Source organism: Camelus dromedarius, chromosome 29 (assembly GCF_036321535.1).
Source record: "Camelus dromedarius isolate mCamDro1 chromosome 29, mCamDro1.pat, whole genome shotgun sequence".
In the NCBI taxonomy this organism is placed as follows: domain Eukaryota; kingdom Metazoa; phylum Chordata; class Mammalia; order Artiodactyla; family Camelidae; genus Camelus; species Camelus dromedarius.
In genome coordinates this window covers 12,828,666-12,851,979 of record NC_087464.1, presented here as the reverse complement: position 1 = coordinate 12,851,979, position 23,314 = coordinate 12,828,666, and the positions used below count along the sequence as shown (strand labels likewise).

Here is a 23,314-nt window from a genome sequence, read left to right as displayed (position 1 = left end):
CTTCTTATTCTCCACTGCTGGTTTCTCTTCATCTTCCTGACCCATAAACATGGGAACATGTCACTACTCAGCCTAGAATCTCCTCTCTCTTGCCACTCACTTCTTCGGAGACCTGATCCAATCTCTACTTTATATACCATCCTCTCTTGACTTTACCTCTAAAATCTACCCAGCCACTTCTTACCACTTCCACTGCTATCCATCATCCCACCCCAAGCCATCAGTATTGCTCCCCTCCCTTGGGATCTAATGGTCTTCAAACTGGTCTGTGTGACTCCACCTGTTGGAGGGAGAGGCCACTGTGGGTGTGTGGTCAAGGAAGCTTTGGCCTGGAGTATGGGAAGGAGCCACATCTGAACAAAGAATGTGCTGGATGGAAGACCAAGCAGTGTGAAGACCCGATGGGGAAGAGCACAGAACATCACTATCCAGGGGGTAGGCATTACCTGATAAAAAGGTAAAGAGAAAATTAAGGTTAATTGTCATAGGAATAGAAAAATTAAGATATCTGACCTATGAGATACATTTTATGTCAACGAAAGTGTGAATACTCACTTTCCTAACATACTAATATTTTTGTTTATTTTATTGAAGTATAGTCGGTCTACAATGTTGTGTTTTATATATATGTGTGTGTGTGTGTGTGTGTGTGTGTGTGTGTATATAAATTCATTTTCATATTCTTTTTCATTATAGGCTACTAACATAGTAATACTAAAACCTGCACAGATCTACATTGAATGAAAATAATTGTTTGGTTAGTAGAGTGTTTTAAAAAGCAAAGAATTTTATTTAGAAATCAAATTTCTAGTTCTTTTTGAAACTGTAGGAATAGGGTATATTTTCTATAACACAGCAACTGGCCGAAGTAAAGTATGGCTGCTTCCTTTAGATGGGTGTGTATCCCTGGTCCCTCCTGTTTGCTATTAAGTGTGCCTTCTCAACTTGACTCATTTGCATTTACTGCCCCTGTAGGCACCTGCTTTTGAAATCCTGGGCTAAGAGGTGAAAAGATTTCATCACTTTGGATATTTGAAAGGATTCACAAGACTCCTCTGAGAATAGTCACGTAGGCTCTTATTTAAAAGCAAAGGACACAGTGGAGCAGAGAGCGTGTAGGCAAGCACTGGGGAATCAAGAGACATCTAGGCACAGTCCTCAGGGTCCTTGGACCTGTCTCCAGATAAAACCACCATGACCTGTGCAAGAAATCTTCACTATGAGAGAGCTCAAGGCAGAAGTTTCCAGAGGGGTTTTCTTGTCCTTCTGGTTGTGTGGTTGAGCCAGGTTGACTAAAAAGTTATGCCTCTGAAAACCATGAGTGAATGAACTGGCCCTAGGGATGGCCAGGGGAGTTTCAGACTTTAAACAGCACATCACAGTCTCATTGTCTTTATCTTGGCCATGAGGCAGAGCCAGATATCCAGGTGTCCCTGGAGAGAAAGATAGATCTTTTCCAGTCCGGTTGTAAATCAATTCTATGGTAACATAGAAGGTAATGTTCTTTGAAGACAAGGCAGCCTGTTCAGAGTCACTGTACCAAAAAGACATCCAAATTCTGGAAGGTCGTGAGTTTGACCTCTGTCAATAACGAGCCTCATCACCTTCTGATGCCTTGATGGGAAGCTCAGCCCTGTGCACCCCCATCCAACCGTCCCCCACTACCCCCAGCCATCTGCTTGTTCTAAGACTGCCAAGCTTGGCTCCCACCGTCTTTCCAGTTACCAGCGTGCCAGAGTTCTTGCTGTGGCTCTTCTCTGATCCCTGCCCTGCTCCACCACTTAACTTGTTTCCACCTCTTTATTTCTGCTATATTGTGAGGGTTTTTGAAAACAGAAGACTGAGATTTATTTAATCTCTATGCCCCTTTTCCATACATACTTATATGTAGAGAATGGGGCTGAGCAAATTTCCTTGGTAAAGAATTTGGTTTCCTGTCTTGATTTTTTTTAATTGAAATATAGTTGGTGTACAATATTATATGTTACAAGTGTACAATATTGTGATTCACATTTTTTAAGAATTATACTCCATTTACAGTTATTATAAAATATTGGTTCTATTTCCTGTGTTGTACAATATATCCTTGTAGCTTATTTTATATATAATAGTTTGTACCTCTTAATCTCCTTCCACTTTATTGTCCTATTGTCCTTCCCCTTTAACCTTTCCCCAATGGTAACCATTAATTTGTTCTCTGTATCTGTGAGTCTGCTTCTTCTTTTTTTTTTTTACTACGTTCACTAGTTAGTTGTTATTTTTTAGATTCTACATATAAGTGATATACAGTATTTGTCTTTCTCTGTCTGACTTATTTCACCAAGCATATTACCCTCCAAGTCCATTCATGTTGCTGCAAATGGCAAAATTTCATTCTTTTTTATGGCTGAGTAGTATTCCACTGCATATATATACATTTTCTTTGTCCATTCACTTGTTGATGGACTCCTCTCTTGATCTTTTATCTGCTACTCCTATCTCAGCATCTAGCTTTCAGCCAAAATCTGCAACTAATCAGCCCTATTATGATTCCCCTGGACTGGTCCTAGATCTCATCAGATACATTACTCTACCTTCTAGAAATGACCACAGTGTCAGCCACAATTTGGGCTTTAGTAGAGTGGTTGAGGGATTGCTGAGTCTCAGTGGGTGACGATCATATCTGAGATGCCCACAGTGCCCAGGGGAGTCATCAGAGATGTCACACCTCTGCTGGCTTTAGCCCAGGTGATACCCCCTCTCACCTGCATTGAGAAGTACCAAAAGGAAATCTCTGCTTTTCTGAGATGTCTCTAGTGTGGTCATATGTGAATAGGCAATTTCAGGATTCTCACAGCATCTTCAAGGAATATTTCTTAATGATTCTTGTTATCAGCTTGAGAGAATATTAAGGGACATGTCAGATACCCTGTTGCCTCAGGGCTAAGCTAAGCCCTGGGCAGAAACCTCACTAGTGTCCTGAATTTTTTTCTGTTACAATTGCTTCTGCCATGACTGTGGGCCTGTCTCCCACTCACCAAAGGCATGGCGAGGGATCTGAGGTCTGGGTATCCTTCCAGACTTACTGTTTGGCCCAAAATATTACCTTGTGGCTTGAGCTTAGTTATGCATTACCTGGGATGATAAAGTCTCTAGACTTCCTTGCAGGGTCTCTAATTTCCCATAAGTATGGCTAGACAAAGAACGCTTTCCTATCCTTCCTAAACCTATAGGTTTAAAGCCCCATCCTTTCACTATGTTGCTGAAGCGGGGGGCTCTGTCCCTCAGAGTCCCCAGCCCACCTGCAGACCCCTATATCTGGGTCTGTTGGCTACAAGCAGAACCTAGAACTTCCAGGAAGGATGATTCTGCTCTTCTGTAGGGTCGTGTCTTCTCTTGAGCTGAAGAACCAAGCGTGAGTGAATGACCTGTGTCCTCAGACAGAGTGACAAATGCCTCCAGCCCCGGTGTCCTTGAATAGTGTTGGTGCATCTTTTCTCATGGACCACTCCATAATTTGGGGCACTGATGAATCACCCAACAGTAAAGCTGGATTTCTTCCCATCAGATATTAGAAAATTTTACTTAGATATTTCAATCATTCTGATCAGAGAGGAAAGCTCTTAACCTCATCTGTTAAAGGATTAATACTTCCCTCACATGGTTGGAATGACAAATTGGAATTTTTACATACATCACCTAGCAAAGTACCTAGCACATGGTAGGGTCTTAGGAGGTGCTGATTCCTTTGTCCCTTCCTTTCTCCTCTCCACACTTGTTTCCAAACATCTTATGTGACATTTTGGAGAATTCCAACTTTCAGTAGACCAGGAAAGTTAGCCTGCTTCCAAAGATTTGTTCACTTGAGTTTATTGCACAAAGTGCTAGAAGAGTCCAGTACGGTGATTGGCAGGTTGGTTTCCACTAGACAGACTGTTGAAGTGAAACCTTTTCTGTGCTAAGCACTGAGACCCAAAAGAAAGTACTTACTCATCGCAGAAGTTTTCAAGCATCCGTATGTCCTATAAACAAAGCACTTGGCCAACTTACCCAAGGCGTCTGATTTCATAGAGGTGTGCAGATGCATACCCATGACCTAATACCAAAGTGAGGCTTCTCTGGGGGGTTCCCATATACGTTCAACAGTTACCACATTTACCACCTTTTGGATCTCTGACTCCCAGGCCCTAGTCCAAGAGAACATTACCCTTCAAAAAGGTATATTTGGTTAAATAATAAAGAAGTGGAATACAAATAGTTCCACTGAGGGATGCTGATTTTTATTCCTGCAAAGCATATGCATGCAGTCAAATAAATATTGGAGTGGTTGCAGGAGAAGGGAGCTCAGAATCCTCCCAGGATAATTAATGCACTTAATTTCTAGGTATTCAAGCAAAACAAAAATGTTAAAAAGTGCCTTCTTTGTCCTTGGTTAATTGCTAAATTAAAGAAGATTATCATGCAGGAGCCCTTCTTTCACATCACACATAAGCCAGCCAAGCCAGCCCAGTCTGATTGTTTATCTCTTCAACTGCTGCCTCTGGCGCTGAGAGGGTGTATCCTGTCTGTTGTGAAAAGCATCTCTAGAGGTGGCGAGAGGTTGATGATCCGTACCAGCTCTCTGGAAAGAAATTCAGCGCTGTGTCCCAAGAAGCTCTTTGACCTCATGATTTCATTTCTTGGAATCAATTCTGAGCCAATAACCAGCAATGCAGACAAGGACATATGCACAGAGATGTTCTTCGCTGAGTTATTTATCAAGTGGAAAAAACAGCTTATGAAATTTCCGTTACAGAATGGTCTCAACCACGTAGTTGTATGCGTACAAATACAAAGAATAAGACATACTAATAATAGCTGTCTTTGAGTGGTGGTAGGATGGCTCGTTTTGGCTTTACCTTTTATACATTTGTAATGTATTCTTCAGTTTTTTCGGCAGTGGATATGAATTATTTTAATATTATTTTGTTTATTTCTTGGAAAAATATTACTGGAGAGCTTACTGTGTATCTTTCTCTGCTCTGGATGCTAGAGACGCAGGGCGAGCTCCACTCAGACAGAACTGACAAAGGTCTGTCCTCCATGAGTTTGCCATTAAAGGAGTTTGACAAACGTTGAACCCATAAATATGTAATAGCAATTAGACATATGTGACATGAAGGAAGAAGTATGATGCAGAAAGACCAGGATAACACAGGGATGACAGAATAACACTGGGGGCGAGATGGGGTCTGCAAACTATGGCCCACGGATCTGTGGCCTGTATCTATTTTTAAATTAAAAAAATTTTCTTTTGGTGGGGAGGAAATTAAGTTTATTTACATATTTATTTTTGGAGGAGGTTCTGGGGATTGAACCCAGGACCTCGTGCATGCTAAGCGTGCACTCTACCACATGAGCTATACCCTCCCCACCATGTTTTTCCATTTTTAAGGGATTATAAAGAAAAAAGGGAAGAAGACTATGTCACAGACCACCAGGCATCGGCAAAGTAAATTATTTGCAAGCCAAATATTTATTCTCTGATCCTTTATAGAAAAAGTGTGTTGAGTCCTAGGTTGGAACACCAGGAGATGACATTTAATCTGAGAACTTAAGAAACAGAAGAGTTAGCGAAAAAAGAAATACCTCCCCCACACGTCTTGTTAGAGGAAACTTGAAAATATTTTAGTCAAAGAAAGCTTTATATTGGAAGCTGGCTTCCTTTTCAGGTAAGGAGAGAGGGAGGTGCACTTAAAGGGCACGCTGCTATAAATAAGCTTCTTCCGCTAGTCTTGATCCTCTTTCCTCAAGTTCTGATATATGGTTGGTTTGATTTTTAAAATACCACCAACTTATTTTCATCTTTCCAGTCTCAGGTCCCAGCCGATTCTAAGCCGCACCGCTCATAGAAACAGCGGCATTTAGCACGTGTGCATTTACTTTAGGGCCAGGCATTCTGCTAGACATGTTCAACCCACTGTCCTACATAACCCCCTCACAGCTCTGCAAGGTGAGCACTGGTCTCTTAGAAAGGAGGAGCAAGGATCAGAGAAGCTGAGCGGGGTGCCTGCGGTCATGCTGCTGCTAGTCCGTGAGCAAGCGCTGTGACCGTGACCGACTTAAGTCTTGTGTCTCATGCCTTGTGCCTCAAGAGTGGGCTCTTCCTTTTATAGGCACCTGTTAGAGTGGGTTCCTCCCTCTTCCAAGGAAGGGTATTCCATTTTGTGGTGTTATCACCGATGGAAAGCCCTTCTCGTCCCAAAACATCCCCCTCCTTTCACCTCCATCCCCCCCTACCCTGCAAGTAGCAATCATGGCTTTTAATTACCTCCAAAAGCTCAGTGTTATTAGCGGGGACATTGCCTTAAAATGCCTCTGAGCACGTTGAATGCAATTGAAGGACAAACTTTCCCACTTTCTAACTAGTCCCTTATCTGCTTTACGCTGAAGTCATTTTTGATAATTCCATTGCACTCCAATTTTCCAAATTTATTGTCTTAATTTCTGCTGTGAAAGACAGATTTTAAATGAGTTCAATAGTACAGACATTTCTAATTCTCTTCTCTGTACATAGGCTCATTTTTCTTCTATTCTCCCTTCTCATGGCCTCTCAAGACAGTGCAGGGGGAGAAAAACTTCTTCCTTCTACCCTCCTAGGTTCAGTGCTTGGGGGCCTGCAAACTAAACTGACAAAAGACAGATTAACAAGAGAAAAGCAAAGAGACTTTATTAACATGCATGGTGCGCATACTCATGGGTCACTCTAGGGAGGGTTAGAATTTGGGCTTAGAAAGCATCTTCACAAGGAACAGTGCATTTGTAGAGAAATGACAAGACAACAAGGGTTTTAGATTCCCAAGAGTGGCAAACGGTGGGAAGGTAAACAGATGGGGCAAACTAATACAGAGTTCCTTTAGTAAGGTTTGTTATGCAGATGCTTCTTTGTGTTGTCTCTGGGTTGATAAGAGTCTCTCTGTGATTTAGAGTGTAAGCCTGCTTTTAGGCAAATGTGGGGGAATTGGGAAGGCAAAGAGCTTTTTTTTTTTCTTTTTTTGGAATCTGCTCTTTCTCAACTGTCTTCAGCTCAAAATAACCCTTCTATCAAAGTGGCGTATTTGGAAGCCGTGTATTGTGATCCCTACCACAGCATTTTGAGAAGCTCTTCTTGTTCTTTCTAGTTCCTTCTTTGCTTTGGACAGCGAAGTTTGGTAGGAAAAGCACCAGGCTCGGAGCCAGGAGACCAGAGTGCAGGGTCAGCAGGTCCTGGGCCAGCAGAGCGTTTCCAGGAGAGTCACTGACCTTCTCTGGGGCTCAGCCTCGTCATCTAGCACAGCTAAGGGACTGAGCTCAATGTCTGATCTCTAAGATTCATCAATCTGCCTCTGCATCTGGATCGGTCAGGGTGTAGGTAGGCGACAGAAAACATACCAGTTATTGGAACAGAGAGAATTCAATGTGAAAAATTATTAACTGGCTAAGTGAACTGTTTGTAAAACGTATACTGAGGTGGCGACGGTAGGGAGCAGCTGCCACCCCTAGGGCTGTGGGAATAAAGGGAAGAAATTGGAATTATGATAACTTAGAGGCTCAGAGAAGGGGGCGCCTTGGAGCGACAGCTCAGATCTCCAGAGAGGGGACCCTGGTTGGCTGGTACTGCTGTGGGAGGGGATGGAAGGCAGGAGGATGTCTGGTTCTGCTCATTGGATTCAGCTGTCGCTGTGGAAGGGAATTGCTGCTGCCAGGGTGAAGACGTGTTGCTCCGGTAAAACTTACAAGGACAGAAAGAACAGGTCCTTTTTCCTTCACCAGCCTTTAAGCCTCCTTTTAGTGCCCCCTATTGGCAGGACCTAGCAGGGAGCAGCCTGCAAAGCACACTGATTTGTAGACAAAGTAGGGGCCAGAAGGGTGGCTGCGCGATAATAGCTTAATAAGCATCAGGATGTTCATGGCTAAGATTGCAAACTGGTGGCCCAGAAGCCACTTAGGGTCACATATGGTCCACAGACATGTCTCATGTGGCTCTCCCAATGGTTTAATCAAACATTTGTGTCTGGGTTTGTTCTTTTAATCTGAAAATCTTCTTTCTGGGACAGAACTTCATCTTCCATGACTTACACTTTTTAAAAACAAACGAACGGGAAGGCAGCTTGGAGATTAGATAGCTCAGGAAGCAGTTTACAGTGCATTGGTCAGGCCCTTAGAGGGTGAGAGGCTTTTCTCCCAAATCACACGACCGTGGATGAGATCTTCAGGTTCCAAGGTCAGGACTCATGTCACTGCCCCTCCCAGTGTGTCCCCGAGGGTGTGGGGGTGTGCACTCCAGCCTCTCACTACTGAGTGTGGTCCACGGACCAGCAGCTCCAGTCTTGTTAGAAATGCAGAACCTCAGGCTTTGCCTCAGACCTACCGAACTGGAGAATCAGAATCTGATTTTAACACGATACCTCCGTGATTTGTGTGCACAGTGAAATTTGGGAAGTGCTGACGATAACTTCATTGAAGTCAGAAAAAAAAGCACTTTCATAGGATGCTAGTGTTTTTTTCTGGGGTGGGACTGGGGTATGGGGTGTATGGGCTGGTTCTTAGCTCATCTCCTCACCATTCCTCTAATTCTCATCTTCCCCTCCTCCTCCAAGTTCACAGGCCCACACATATGCAGATGCCACATATGCTTGCACTCATACATGTGCACGCGCGCTCTCTCTCTTTTTCAGGCTCTGAGCCATTTACAACCTGGTCTCTGTCCTGACCTCCAGCCCCAGTCCCTCACCAGGTCCCCCACGTGCATGGTGCTCTACTTGCACTGAACTACTTGGCAGGCCGTTGCCCGACACATCAGGCGTTCTTTTCGCCTCCTCATTTTTGTCCGTGCTATCTGCACCTGCCTGTGATACACCCCCGCCACCCAGATGAAGACCTGACTAACTTCTCTTTGTCCTTCAACAGCAGCTTGATGTCTTTCTCTTGGAAGCCTTCCCACATTGGGTGAGGCGTATCCAAGCTCTGCTCCTTCTCTGTGTTTTTATAATACCCGATAAATACTTGGACTGGAGCACTCTTTCTCACCAGGAGATAATAACTGGTTTTGTTGTTTCTCTCCTTGAACGGAAGAAACCATGCCCCACATAGCAAGCAGTCCTGGGGTTGAGCAACTGAAGAAAGGACAAACTGACACAGAGCTACGAAGTCTGACCAGTGCTTATCTCTAAAGAGCAGTCAAGTCGAGGAGTTAAAGCATGGGCTCTGAGGTCAGAGTTACTGGTTCTAAACCTTGATATTTCCATCAGTTGTGTGACCTTGGGGAGCGGCTTTCTCTCTCTGCAGATCAGTTTCCTTCTGTATAAGGCAGGCGCGGTAACAGTGTCTCCGTTACAGGTTGCTGGGAGCATTACATGGGGTGAGCAATGCCTGTGAAGTGCTTGGTGTGGGGGCTGCCTAGTGGCAAGTGCTCACTCTGTGCTGGCTCTTTTGCTGCTGTTACAGGATACATCAGGCTCCCAAGTTTGTTTGGCACTTACTGCCCCATTGTTTACTGCTGTGTAACTCGGTGGCTTACAGCCACTGTCGCCTTTACTTTGCTCATGAATCTGCAGTTCGCTCAGGACATCCCTCCCTCCCTTCCTTCTTTTCAGCATCAGTTTCTTTATTCCAAATGTTTGTTGATCAGGTGTCACGAGAGAAGCACCAGGCATTCGTTGGCTGAATGGAGTGTCGGAAATTCTCGGCAAGGAGTGGTACTAACTGGAGGCTAACAGAAGTTGGAAGTGGAACAGACTGAACTTGGAAAAAAAAAAAAGAGTTCTCTCTTGCTCTGATCTGGAAGTCTAAATGACCAAGTATAAGGAATTGTGGAAAACTCCAGTGTGAGATGGGCGGTGGTGACCTCCCAGGGGCCCATCTGGGAGTGCGGAGGAAGGGAGGGCATCTCAGATGTGGGGCTCCTGCCCGTGGTCATGGTGTTAGGTGAGCTGTCTAAGTCTGAGAGAGTAGAATCCAGTCCTGGTTGGGCATGGGCAGAGTTTGGGACTTTTCCAATTGGTTGGGGCATCAGATGCTGGTAGGAAACTAGCATGGGGACTAGACTCTCAGGACTGGGCACAAAGCCAGTCATGTACATGGCACCACCAGGTGAGAGTCAGGGGAGCTGCAGCCTGGGGCTCACCCAGCACGTAACCAAATTCATTCTTGGTGGAGATGGGTCGTGGCAGCAGAAGATGGTTTTAAGATACCCTCATCAGTGTGAGTAAGGGAGTCCTGCTAGACATAACACTCAATGGCTAAGAACCAGGCAGGATGAGGTCTGCTGGGAACCAGATGCTGAAAGCCCCGAGCCGGTCAGGGCTGGATCAGACAGATAAACTCACAGTCTAGCAGGGAACACTGACTCACGTGTCATTACAATATAGCATGACCCAGGTCTGAGTTGGGTTTGTAAGCCTTGACTCACTTTCTCAAACACAAGTGTCAGTGACCTAATGTAGTGGGAAATTGCTCACTGCGTTTTCTGAGCTACGGGCTGGGAAACTGGTAAACAGTGGATTCTGAGCCTCACTCTGTCACTTCTCTGTGTGCCCTCTATGTGTGTCCAGGAGCACAGGGCCAGCAGTTTCCCCTAGATGGCCCCATGCTGGGCTCTCTGGAGGTCTTTGTCCTAATGTCCCATTCTCCTGAGGGCTCCCCAAACCATCTTATCTAGAACTGTCACCTCCCACCTGACACTCTCTTTCCCTGCCTCTGTGTTATTTTTCTCTGTATCACTTATCAGCAACCCACTTACTGTATATTTTACTCACTTACGTATTATCTCCTTTCCCCAACTAGAATGTAAGCTCCACGAAGAAAGGGATTTTCGTGTGTTTGTGCCCCTCTGTATCCTTGTGACGAAAATAGCACTTACTTAGTAACAGGCACTTAATAAATGCTGGTAGCCTCATAAGGATATTTCATGAAGTGACATCATACACAAAGAAGAAAAAGGAAATAAACACACTTCATGACTTTGAGCAACGCAGAGCTGAAACATGACAACACACGTGAGGGAAAGCTGTTGACAACACCAAAGGTATCATTTCTTTTCATCTCCTGGAATAAAATAACAAGAGAAAGAAACCTGCCACGGGGAAGATCCCGCAGAGGGTAGTTAAATTTCTCCCTTTGGGGACCTACCTTCAAGTTGATTAAGCAGTGAATGAAGCTCTTGACTTCACGCGCACCCTTCCTAGCTCACATCTGCATGAACCAAGCATCCGCAGAGGGGGAGAAGCTTCCTTTCTGTGAAAGGCAATTTGTGTTCTTCGTTTGATTTACCCTTAAGGCTGAGCAAAAGGATACTTACCTAATTTGTATTTAATATTTTCACCACGTGAAAGACGTTCTCCAGAATTTCCTTCGTGGTTTAGTCAATAATGTGTTCACTTAGCACAGTCATTGCTAATTAGTTAAGTACTCAGTATTTAGTAGTGTTACGGAAATGGCAGGCCAGCAAGAAACAGGCACCACTCAGAGGGTTGGAGTACTCAGATGTATTACGCCGGCGGGCTCAGAGGGGCTTCTGCTCCGGAGCTCTGAGCACCTCCAAGACGTGTGCGTGAGGTTTTATAGGGTTAATTACAAGCTTGGGGTACTTGGCCAAAAGGCATGGAACAGCTTTAGCAGCATCACGATCACAAAAGTGGGGGCAGGGAGGCAGCAAACCAACATTTCAAGGCCAGATATGTCTCTTTGAAAATCCAGCTGGCTAGCAAAAAAAAAAAAAAAAAAAAAAAAACATGAACAGGGAATCAGCAAACTGACACTTATTAACTTAGATTTATGAGTTAGCCCAGCAGAATTCAGATCAGTAATCCGACACTTGTTTCACTTAGATTTGTGAGTTAGCTTGTTAGCCCAGCCCGGCTTTTCCTTCACACTAGGAAAGAATTATCCATGTGTTTCTGAAAGTGTTCCCCCTCTATAAGGATGCTGGCTTTCATTGGAATACCAGCCATAAATGTGTCTACAACCATATATGTATATGCTATCTTAAATTAACTGATTTTATTCTAAGGCACATAGGGGTTACATGTGTTGAAAGAAGGACAGCTCATTGCTACCCTCTTCCATATTTCCCTAAGAAATCTGAACACTGGTTGTGGCTTGGAAAAAGCCCTTCTTGGGTGTTTAAATATATAAGCCATCTTGTTGGCAATTGTTTTCACTCACACCATTTTTTCCCTTCCCAATGTTCCCCATGCCCACTTTGCCACACTTTTCCCTGGAAAATTTCTCTTTAAACCTAACCCCACAGGTAAGGACTTTTATACCATAAATGCTTTTTTTTTTGGCTTAAATATAAAACGAACAGCATTTCTCTCATCTGCGGATTACTCATCTAAAAGAGTAGGGTTTAAGAAAGGGCACAGCAAACCCAGCTATGGTGGATCTATTTTAGTATGTGTACATATGTGTAAGCCTGGGTGGGGGGAGCTATTTTTTTTTTTTGAATAGCATTCCTAAGAAGTCACATTTGTTCAGTACTTCTAATCTGCACCAACATCTGTCACATTCCACCTTTTATGTCTGTGACATGGAATTTCTAGGATGCATTAAAATGGGCATCAGATTTTCTAAACCATCACGTGGTTCCTAATTTCCTGTCTTCTCTCTCCACCTTTTCCTCTCTCTGTCCCCTCCTCACAGGGCTGATAGTCTACCTAGGAATGATGGGGGGAGCCTTCGTCCTGGGGGGCCTGGCTGATAAACTGGGGAGGAAGAGAGTCCTCAGCATGTCCCTGGCCGTCAATGCCTCCTTCGCCTCCCTCTCCTCCTTCGTACAGGGATACGGATCCTTTCTCTTCTGCAGACTCATCTCGGGCATAGGGTACGTAATCACAGAGGCTCAGCTGGAGGCCCCTGGACCAATGGTCCGCCCATCCTGGTACTCTGCCTCTTAGTGGTACCTCCAGAAAACCTCAGACTGAGTTTTTTGTCTGACTTCCAAGATGCTGTGTTAAAGTTGAACCTTAAAAAGGGGCTAGGTGGTAAAGTCAGTGGATAAGGGCAAAATAACCGACATTGTCTTGGTTGGTCTTTCGAATTTACTGGGATATTTGATCACAGAGCCTAAGTGTGAGACAAGGCACTTTGATTCCTGTTATGACCATTTTTAGTGTCTGACTTGATTCTTTCTTTCTGGCATTTTTCTTTCTGCAGTATTGGGGGTGCTCTGCCCATTGTTTTTGCCTATTTTTCTGAATTCTTGTCCCGGGAGAAACGAGGAGAGCATCTCAGTTGGCTGGGCATCTTCTGGATGACTGGAGGCATCTATGCATCTGCCATGGCCTGGAGCATCATTCCACACTATGGTGAGTGCACTGGCACAAGGGAGCCCAGGGGCCCTTGTTCCTACGGTACCTGCTTCCAAGCAGCATTTCCTGTCCTCCGCCTTATTCCTACAGTCACACACAGTTCCTGTGTATGGCCTTGATCTTTCTAAAGAAATTCCAACCCTGGAAACACATTGCTAATTTCCGTGCTCATGTCTTTCTGGAAATAATACAGTCTATCTTCCCCTCCTTCCTCCCTCCCCCACTCATTTCCTTTCTTCTTTCCTTCCTTTTGTTTGAAAGGACTTCAACCTTCATCTCCTACAGCCCTCGTCCTCACAGCAAGTTAGGCCTGGTAACCCCATTTTATAGATGTCACAGAAGCCAAGAAGTTGACAACTTGGCCGAATTGATGACTTGGCCTTGGCATGACCTTGAAGCCCGATGCCGCTCTCTCGCTCTGTGTGGTTTTCTTGTATACTTTCTGTTCTGTCACTCTTATTTGGCTGTAGACATGGAGCAGCCCTTACAGACAAGGTCTTGGTTTCAGCCAGGACAATTTCATTATCCTGGGTAATTGCAAAAACTGGATTTTCCGGATGGAGACTTGGCAACATTAACTTTCACTGTTGGTTTTTATTAAGAGTCAAGTAGGGAGAAGGCAGCAGTTTTGAATTTGATTATGCCTTTTGAGTATCCTGGGTAGTACCATCAGCATCCTTCAAAATTGTTTCTGGTAAACCACTGATTATGGACGTAAGCTTTGCCATCATCTAGAATCCTGCAGCCCAGAGGGAGTAGCAGACAGCTGTCCCTGAAACCAACACTTCTCCACCCATTCTCCTCCATGGTGGGCTTGCTTTAAATCTGACCCTCTCTGATGCATATTCTGGGCTAATGGATGCTTCTGTCTTATCTTTTAAAGAAGGAGCTTTGGCGAAGACAATGCCTATTGTATTAGTTAAGTAGATGCTGGCTGTATTACCCTCAGAAACCTCTGAAATCTCAGTGGTTTCATACAATAGAAGTTTCCCCTCTTGTAAAGCCTGGCTGGCTGTTTCTCATCTGCAGGCAGCTCTACTGCATCAGTAGTCCCAGGGCTTAGGTTCCTTCCAGCATGTGACCCTGCCCTCTTCAACTTGAAGCCTACCTGTGGGTTTGGGGAAGGAGCAGGGGCAGCTGTACATGGGTGGTTCTGGAGGGCAGGCTAGGAAGTGGATCACAGCCTCTCTGCTCATATCCCATTGGCCCCCAGATCTGTAATATGACCACACGCTATGGCAAAGGACCCTGGAAAATGTAACCTAGCTGTGTGCCCAGAAGTAGAAGTAATGGGTTTGGGAACATCATGTAATTTTTGGCATATCCCACTGGACTTTGTGTCAGAGACAGAGAAGAAATATGAACAGGAATAGTGACATAAATTGTTGAAGGGTTTTCCAGATAATTCTGTCACTGTTGGCAGTTCTCCTTAATTTTAGATACAAAATTGTATTACTCCCAGTATCAGGCTCTGCACTCTACCCTTCCCTCAGACCCACACTTTTATTATCCACGTGCTGTTGGTTATGTGGGTCCAAGGAATTGATTTCTTCCCCCGCAGTTCTTGCTATAATATCATTTCCCCTGTTAATTGATCCAAATGTGTTAACACTGAGAAACTATTTCCACATTTAAATTAAATGAGTTAGAAACCTTTTTGGGCAAGGAGACAAGCAGAATCTGAATAAAAGCTGAGTCAAAATAATGGTGCTGTGTAATTTGGGACAAGTTCCTCTGTCTTGTCCAGCCTTGGTTCCTTCAGTCTTGGTCGACACGTTCCCAGCCTGAGTTCTTTTACTGCTTTTTTATCTAGACACACTGTGTGTCTGTGTGTGGTAAGTGAAGTGAAAAACTGATGCAGTTTCTAGTGACTATTATGGGTTGCTCTCCTCACAACATCCTTCCCGTCCTTCCTTCTCCGCTGGGTTGCAGACTTGCGGTTTAGGTGTGACTGACCCCACTCCCAGTGCCAAGGACGAGGAAGGAAGTATACGGAAGCCTCCAGGACCTGGCATCCTCTGGAGTTTAGCGATGGCTGAGGCAAGCACGTGACCTAAAGTGATCCAATCAGAGAGAAGCCTAAGAGCTTTGCTCATGGGCTGAGTGTGAGGGCGTGTTTCCCTTGTGGGACAAGCAGTCTGCAAATAGGGCTAGAATTGCTAAGGCAGCTGAGAAGGAAGAGCCAGCCCTAGTACTAGAATCATCTCAGAAATTTTCTCCATGTTTCTCTTTGCATCCCAAGGCTGAGTGAGATGCCCATGGCAGTGGTGGGGTTGGGGGCGGTGGGCGTATGGCTGCTGGCTGACCACTGCTGGCTGACCACTGCTGGCTGATGGCAGGGCTTGTGGTTGAGTATTTTACTCCAAATGTATAAAATCTGTGACTTTTACAATCCATTTAAAAATACCACCCTCTCGGATGATTAGGCTTAATTGAAACAGGCGTTAGCTTGGGGAAAACCAATCCTAGAGATGTGGTGGACTGGAATCACAGTGTAAGAGGAGTGGTTATTTATTTTCAGCCTCATTTTACCAGGACCAGATGTTTTGTCCACAGTGAATCAGACATTTGACAGTATTTCTCAACAGGCTTAAGACATTAATCCCTCACCCCCCCTCCACTCAGCAGGGACAAAGGCAAGGGTAATCCAGAGAGGAGCCTTGATGTTTGTACACAGCTTGTGCAACCCATTTAATTGCCTTTGCAGGAATGAAGTGATGGGAGGTCTTGGCACTAGGAATTTGGGTGACTGAGTCATTGAGAAAGAAAATTACAAAACTCAGAATATTTTTCTGGGAACTCAGGGGCATAGCCCAGGAAAAAAAAAGGATATATTATGGAAGATTAATTCCCATTGTAGTCAGCACCAGCAGCTGCTTGTGAAATCCTGATGGAGAAAAGTAGGGCAAGCTAAAAAAAATCATTGAGCAGAAAAATCCCTGTCTCCAGATTAACCGTTGTTTCATATATTTGGAAGCAGTTCATTGTTTAATTCTATTTAATTTAAGGCCCAAAGATGTACCTAATGAATGTGTTAAGTGCAGATTACTGAAATCACCATAAAAACCATAGACGCATGAGGGAATGATAGATTTTGGATAATCTGCATATATTAAGAAAACAAAATCTTTCAGAGGTAGAATACTTTCTAAACATAACCCTTCTCCAACTGAGTTTGACTGCTAGATCACACTCTGGGTACTTAGGACTTAGGTATCCCCCCTAAACTCGAGGGATCATGACAAGGACACCCATTGTCACCATGGTGACGTGTGGGGTGACTGCACCTGTTGGCAGAAGGCCCCTCATTCTGCAAGAGGAGCTGGTGTGGGGACAGAAGGGGGTCCTATAAAAGTGGGTCCTGGACAGTTCTGGGCCTGACATTCCAGCTCCTTATTTGTCAAGGCAGGGCGATAGAACATCTGTCATCTAACAGTCTGTTAGCTGAAATTTTAATAGACACATAGAGATATGGAGTGATGCCTGTTTTTTAACCCCAACCCAAGGCCCCATAAATGTCCAGCCAGGCCTACCTAGAGGGTTGACAAGATGCAGATTCCAAGAGCCTGTCGGAATCAGACGCTTTGGGGGCATAGCTGGAAAGTCTGCCTATTACCTTGCTCCCCAAGTGATGCTCTTGTAGTTCGAGAGCCAGTTCTTTATGGCCCCTCTAAGATCGTGCATCAGAGATCCTCTGTTTCTTCACAGGCTGGGGCTTCAGCATGGGCACCAATTACCACTTCCACAGCTGGAGAGTGTTTGTCATCGTCTGTGCTCTGCCCTGCACCATATCCATGGTGGCCTTGAAGTTCATGCCAGAGAGCCCAAGGTTTCTGCTAGAGGTGAGTCAGCCTCCTGGCCCCACGTGAGAGTGATGGGACGGTGACAGGAGCTAGCCTGCTGTCTCAGCCCCTTCGTCCCAGGTCGGCTGCCCTGACCCATCATTACGTCTGGTTCCATTGCTGCTTGTGACAGCTGTGTGCCCGGGGTTCACAGACTGCCAGAGCCGGAGGGACACAGGAGCCCACTGCCCGAGGCTGGGCGGAGCTGGATGGGGCCCTCCTGAGGCTGCTGCCTGCACCCACTTTCTTCAGAGTTTCCGACAATGAGGCTTTTCAAAGATGCATGGAGTTCTTCCATGTTATGGCCATGCGATGCGCTGTAAAGCTGTCACTGCTCCTGAACCTGTCATGACTCTTAGCTCTGCAGGACCCCTGCCCTCCAGAACGCTGCTCCTGGAGTCCTGCGAGGCTTCCGACCTGGGGGGAGCCTCCCTGCCTGTAGTGGTCAGACGGGCAGGGCTGGTGGAGGGGCCGTAGGACTCGCAGGCTCTCACAGCCCTAGTGCTCAGAGTCCACCCATGTGCCTCCTTCTGGCTTTCTGCAGACTGATCCTCCTTGTTGAATTCCTTCTTTTCCACCCCTAGTCAGCAAAGGATTCTTCATGTCTCTTTCCTTGGTTTCACCAGATGGGCAAACACGACGAAGCCTGGATGATTCTCAAGCACGTCCATGACACCAACATGAGGGCTAAGGGGGCCCCGGAGAAGGTGTTCACGGTGAGTGTGTGGTCACCTGTACTGCGGGGTGGGGGTGGGGGGCTCTCCCCTTCACTGTCTTGGTTTGCTACAGAACAATCTTCTTATGTGAGCACATCCCAGAAAATCTGTCAAAAGGAGCCAGAAACCCCTGATGACATCCCTATCCCTGAGTCATCATTATTCTTTGCATTTTGATGGACAATCCTTCTCGGTCCTGCTAATTGTCAAAAAAAGACGGAAGTAAAAACCAGCTGTATTCATATGGGGATAACTGTGTGAAGGTTACTGGTCTTTCAAGTTTTGAGCCCATCTCCCAAAGCAGGTTATTGACGTATTTATTCCAAACAAACCCCACGTTCTCCTAAGGAAGTCTGACGGTAGATTACTTGCCCCCTCATTTGCGTGTCTGACTCTGCCTTTCCCAGTAACCACAGACCTCCCCCACCTTCCACCTCCATCTTACCCTGGTCGTCCCATGCAGGACCTTACTTACACACAGTGGTTTTCCTAATATTCTGTACCAACCAGAGGGGATTCGCCGGACAGGAGCCCCTTTTTAGAGAAGTGGTCTGTTGTTCTCTCTTAACAAACAACCCATTCTGACGTAAACAGCTTACTCTTGAGAAATTCGATCCTAGCCTGGAATTCAGTAAAAGCTCCAGTTTCCAAAGGCAACACTCAGCCCTTACTTCAGGACCAGAATTCCTCATTTCAGGAAGGGAATGCGTCCCCAGGAAGAAAGCTCAAGCAGGAATCCCTGAGAGTGAGGCTCTGAAGGTTGAGATTTTTGTCTTCCCCCCAACATGCTTGCTAGTTACCGAGTCCTTTGGCACTTAACCTCTGCTTTTAGTAGTTTTCACCAGTTCACAGGAAAAGAATTAAAAAGGATGTGGGCCCAGTAGTTCCATACTGACTTAATCATATTGATTAGGTAGAAATGGATGACTGGCTGGACCAGGGGAAAAAAAAAAGAAAAAAGAATCAACCCCAAAGTGTTACTGAGCTCAGAGAGCTGGGCTGTGGCTGGCAGTCAGGAGTGAATACGCAGCCGAGTTGGGTGGGTTCCCCTGCACCTGCTCTGTCCCTGGTGCTCCCGCCGTTAAACATACTCACAGCGTTGCTGGTAGATGTAAAGGGTGTCCGAGTTCTTGTCCCATCCCAGAAAGACTTCAGAGACAAGACACGGAGTTTAAGAAAGTAAATTGGGGATGTATTAAGGGATGGATAGTACACGCTCAAGGGGAGAGCGGGCAGGCTCAGCTGAGCGGCTGCCCTGAGTTTCTTTGGCAAGTTGGTTACATACAGTGCAAAAATGAACGCTCAGAATATTCACTGGGGAGGAAAGGGTTTGGGGTCATATTCCTGATTATCATCCCAGCTCCACCTTCCCAAAGGGAGGAGGGATTTTTGTCCTTATTTAGTCTGGATCGGAAGTGTCACAGCATTGGTGCATGAGGGAAACTTAACACAAGGCTAATTTTATTGAAATGAGGGCATGAATGAGCAAAAGATTACACTCGGACACTGGAGATTCCTGCCTTTTCCCACCTTTTTTTGTCGGCCTCTAGGCCACTTATCACCCCAAAAGGTATGACCCAGAGATTCCTGCTTTTCCTTCTCTGCCCAGGGACCCCTGGTGTTTGCCTGATGTAGGGTTTCCTGCATTTGGCCCCGTGCCCCGCCTTTTTGCCCTGCCATTTGTCCTGCTTCCCCCTTTCTCTGCTCATACCTAGTTATATGCCTGCTCTAACAGTAAGCACACTCAGTGGCCTGGAGGAAGGGCTTAGGGCAGGCCAGGCTCTTAGAGTTCACAGGGAGCCCTGGATGTGGCCCTCCTCATTTCCACCTTTGAGCTGCTGGGGTTCAGGACCTGCTACCCCCAAATATGGTACCTTGGCATATTGACTATTTTAAGCTGAAGGAGTTTGAGAAACAGCAGCAGGTCACTCTGACCTCCCCCCGCTAGCCCTTCTTCCCTGAAACAGGGCATAAATCTCCCAAGTGAAAGGTGCCCTCCTCGCACCAGGAGGAAAGAAGACATTCTTCCGACCAGTGGTGGGGAGCTTAGGGCCAAGAAGGCTGTATAAACAAACCTTGTTAAACTAACCCTTATCCTCTTAGTTACTTCTTCACCAGTGGTTCACCCCAGTCCAAACCCCTTTGTCTTGTCAACTCTTGACAAATTACTGTTTATCTAAAAGGTAGAAAAGCTTTCTGCTCTGGTCACTTCTTTGGGGCTTCATTGTCTTGTGAAGGCTCCCACGGACATGTAAAAATTCAGTAAAATGCGATTGCTTTTCTCCTGTTAATCTGTTTTGCCAGTTTAACTTTGAGACCCAGCCAGGGAGCCCCAGAGGGTGGAGGACACTTCTCCCTCCCCTGCAGAGCCTAGGTTTCACCAACCCCATTCACTGCCGCACAAGCTTCTGAACTGCCCGATGGCAGGTATGCCTGTAAAACCTTTGGAAGGGGAAGGAGTTGAAATATTCCCCTGCGTACCCGTGTTCTTCAGGGCGGGGCCCAACACAGGCCATATTCTAATTTAGACTGAAGCAAAGACAAGCATCCTAGTTAATTGTAAATTAGAGTAATTGTGCTTGAAGTTGTCAACACACCCACTCCCCCATCCCTAGGGAATAGCCTATTATTTTCCCCAGGAGCAAAGAAAAGACATTTGCATTTGAGTGTGATTCTTAAGGTGCTTCCTAATTTGGAGTCAACCTGCCCCCTGGCCTCTTGTGGCTGCAGTTGGGTTCTTGGTCTCCCTGGGGTATCTCATCACACGAGGACCAGCTCCAGTCAGGAGTCCCGCTGCAGACCCTGCTGTGTTCCCTCTCCTGCATCCCTGTCTGATCCCGGCAGAAGAGCATTTGCAAAGGCCACACAGCTGGGAAGGGCTGGGAAAGGCATTGCTGCGTGCTTAGGTACCTGCCTACGCTTCTGCCAGATTCTTAAAGGGGTATCCTGCCCTCCCAAGAATTTAAGAACCACTGTTCTCAGGGTTTAGAAAAACAAAGTCAATTCATCCTAGGCTCAGTGCTTGGGAATTAATGAGCCAACTGCCCCCAATTCGGGGACTGTATATTCCCCTGCAGATATCCAGCCCCATCTTTCGTCTCTTCCTTTGTCTCCCCACAGTCTCAGTCCTTGGGCTGAAGAAAATGATGGAGACACTCTTATGACTAAAGCCTTTTCTCCCTAGAAGGAAGGTTTGTTGGAGGAGGTGAAACTGTTTTTGAATTTTTTTGAATACATTCTTCCGTTTGCCTCTGAATTGGTCTGCACGCACGGACCTTGATAAATTGGCTAAGAGTTTGTATGGTCAGGAGTCTCCTTGATGTGATGGTTAGTTACGGCATTCAGTGGTTGTTTTAAATATTGATTAAACTGAGAATCACTGTCGGTGAGTCAGGATTGCTCATTGGGACTACTTGTGGCGTTGGCCAAATCAACACTTTCCAGGGCCCTTCGGGGAGTCTTGAGATATACAGACTTATCCCCACCCACTAGTTCTTTGATTTCCACCAGTAAAATCAGGGGTAGCAAGGAGGATACAATTTCTCTCTCTCTGTCTTTTTTAAAATTGAGGTAAAATTTACATATAACGTTATATTAGTTATGTATCACATAATGATTCAATATTTGTATACATTGAAAAATGATCACCACAGTAAGTCTAGTCACCATTTGTCACCACATCTAGTTACAAAAAGTTTTTTTTTCTTGTGATGAAGACTTTTAAGATTTACTTTCTTAGAAACTTTCAAATAATGAATACAATGTTATTAACTATAGTCACCATGCTGTACATTACATCCCCATGACTTATTTTATAACTGAAAGTTTGTACGTTTTGACCCCTTTCACCCATTTCATCCACCCCTACACCCCCCACCCCTCTGACAACCACCAATCTGCTCTCTGTCTCTATGAGCTTGGTGTTCTGTTTGTTTTGTTTGTTTGTTTGATTCCACATATTAAGTGAGATCATTCAATATTCATCTTTCTCTGGCTGACTTATTTCACTAAGTGTAAAATTCTCTAGGTCCATCCACATTGCTGCAAATGGTGACATTTCATCCTTTTATGCCTGAGTAGTATTCCACTGTGTGTATCACATCTTCTTTATCCATTCATCTATCAAGAGTTTCTATATCTTTACTTTTATAAATAATGCTGCAGTGAACCTGAAAGGGCAGATATCTTTTTGATTTAGTGTTTTCATTTCCTATGGATAAATACCCAGAAGTGGGATTGCTGGATTGTAGGGTAGCTCTATTTTTAATTTTTTGAGGAACCTCCATACTATTTCCCATAGTGACTGCACCAAATACATCCTCACCAGCAGTGCACAAGGGTCCCCTTTTCCCATATCCTTGTCAACACTTGTTACTTTCTGTCTTTCTGATAATAGCCTTTCTAGCAGATGTGAAGTGATATCTTACTGTGGTTTTGATTTGCGTTTCCCTGATAATTAGTGATGCTGAGCATTTTTTTCACACACCTGTTGGCATCTGTGTGTCTTCTTTGGAAAACTATCTGTTCAGAGTCTCTGCCCATTTTTTAATTAGATCGTTTGCTTTTTTTTAGCTATTGAGTCGTATGAGTTCTTTATGTATCTTGGATATTAGTCCCTTATCAGATATATGATTTGCAAGTATTTTCTCCCACTCCGTAGGTTTCCTTTTCATTTTGTTGATTCCCTTTGCTGTTCAAATGGAGGACACAATGTCTTTTATTCTGCTATATTTTAAAAATGTCTTAGAGAGCAAACCTCCTCTCCTACCACACACACACACACACACACACACATACACACATACACATACACACACACGCACTGTTACCTACATGGGTTCTAGATTTCTGTGATATTAATGCGGATAGACCTGTGAATTTTAAGGTGGAGTCAACGCTACTGTAGGCAAATCAGATATAAACGGGAATTCAGTGTATTATGACCCACTTGTTTCCCAGAGCCATAACGAAGTGAAAAGCCCCTGATTCATTTTTTCTGCAATGGGACATATCCACCTGAGAAAGATACCCTCCCCAAGAGATGCTCTGTGCATTTTTGGTTAAAAATCACTGAACTAGAGGGTCACCAAAGGCCCCTCTAGCCCTCAAGAAGTCAGTGAATTCAGTAGTTGCCTTAAACGAAACACTGAAACGTCCGACACAAAGTAAGCGGGGTTAAGATTCTCTCGACTGTCTTTGCTTTATAGGTTTGCAACATTAAAACGCCCAAGCAAATGGACGAATTCATTGAGATCCAAAGTTCAACAGGAACTTGGTACCAGCGCTGGCTAGTCAGATTCAAGACCACTTTTAAGCAGGTATGATTGGTGACGTGTGGCGGGTGAGAGAGAGGCTCTATGGAAATCTGTTACGTCAGTGGATGAAGAATAGTGCTCCTGGACACGCCCACCAACCCAAGGCAGTGTGATGGGCAGCAAGCAACCTTGGG

The 23,314-nt window shown here is 45.1% G+C and overlaps 1 protein-coding gene across 5 annotated transcripts in view; it reads left to right on the top strand.

Annotated features, from left to right (window-relative positions):
- Positions 1-23,314, top strand: part of SV2B (synaptic vesicle glycoprotein 2B) — a 155,332-nt gene that overhangs the window by 107,849 nt on the left and 24,169 nt on the right. For all 5 annotated transcript variants that reach the window (XM_010975718.3, XM_031440509.2, XM_031440510.2 and 2 more), the window contains exons 3-7: positions 12,640-12,820; positions 13,153-13,304; positions 17,016-17,149; positions 17,776-17,865; positions 23,073-23,183. In XM_010975718.3, the coding sequence (XP_010974020.1) occupies positions 12,640-12,820; positions 13,153-13,304; positions 17,016-17,149; positions 17,776-17,865; positions 23,073-23,183 (668 nt within the window). The remainder of the gene's footprint in view (positions 1-12,639; positions 12,821-13,152; positions 13,305-17,015; positions 17,150-17,775; positions 17,866-23,072; positions 23,184-23,314) is intronic.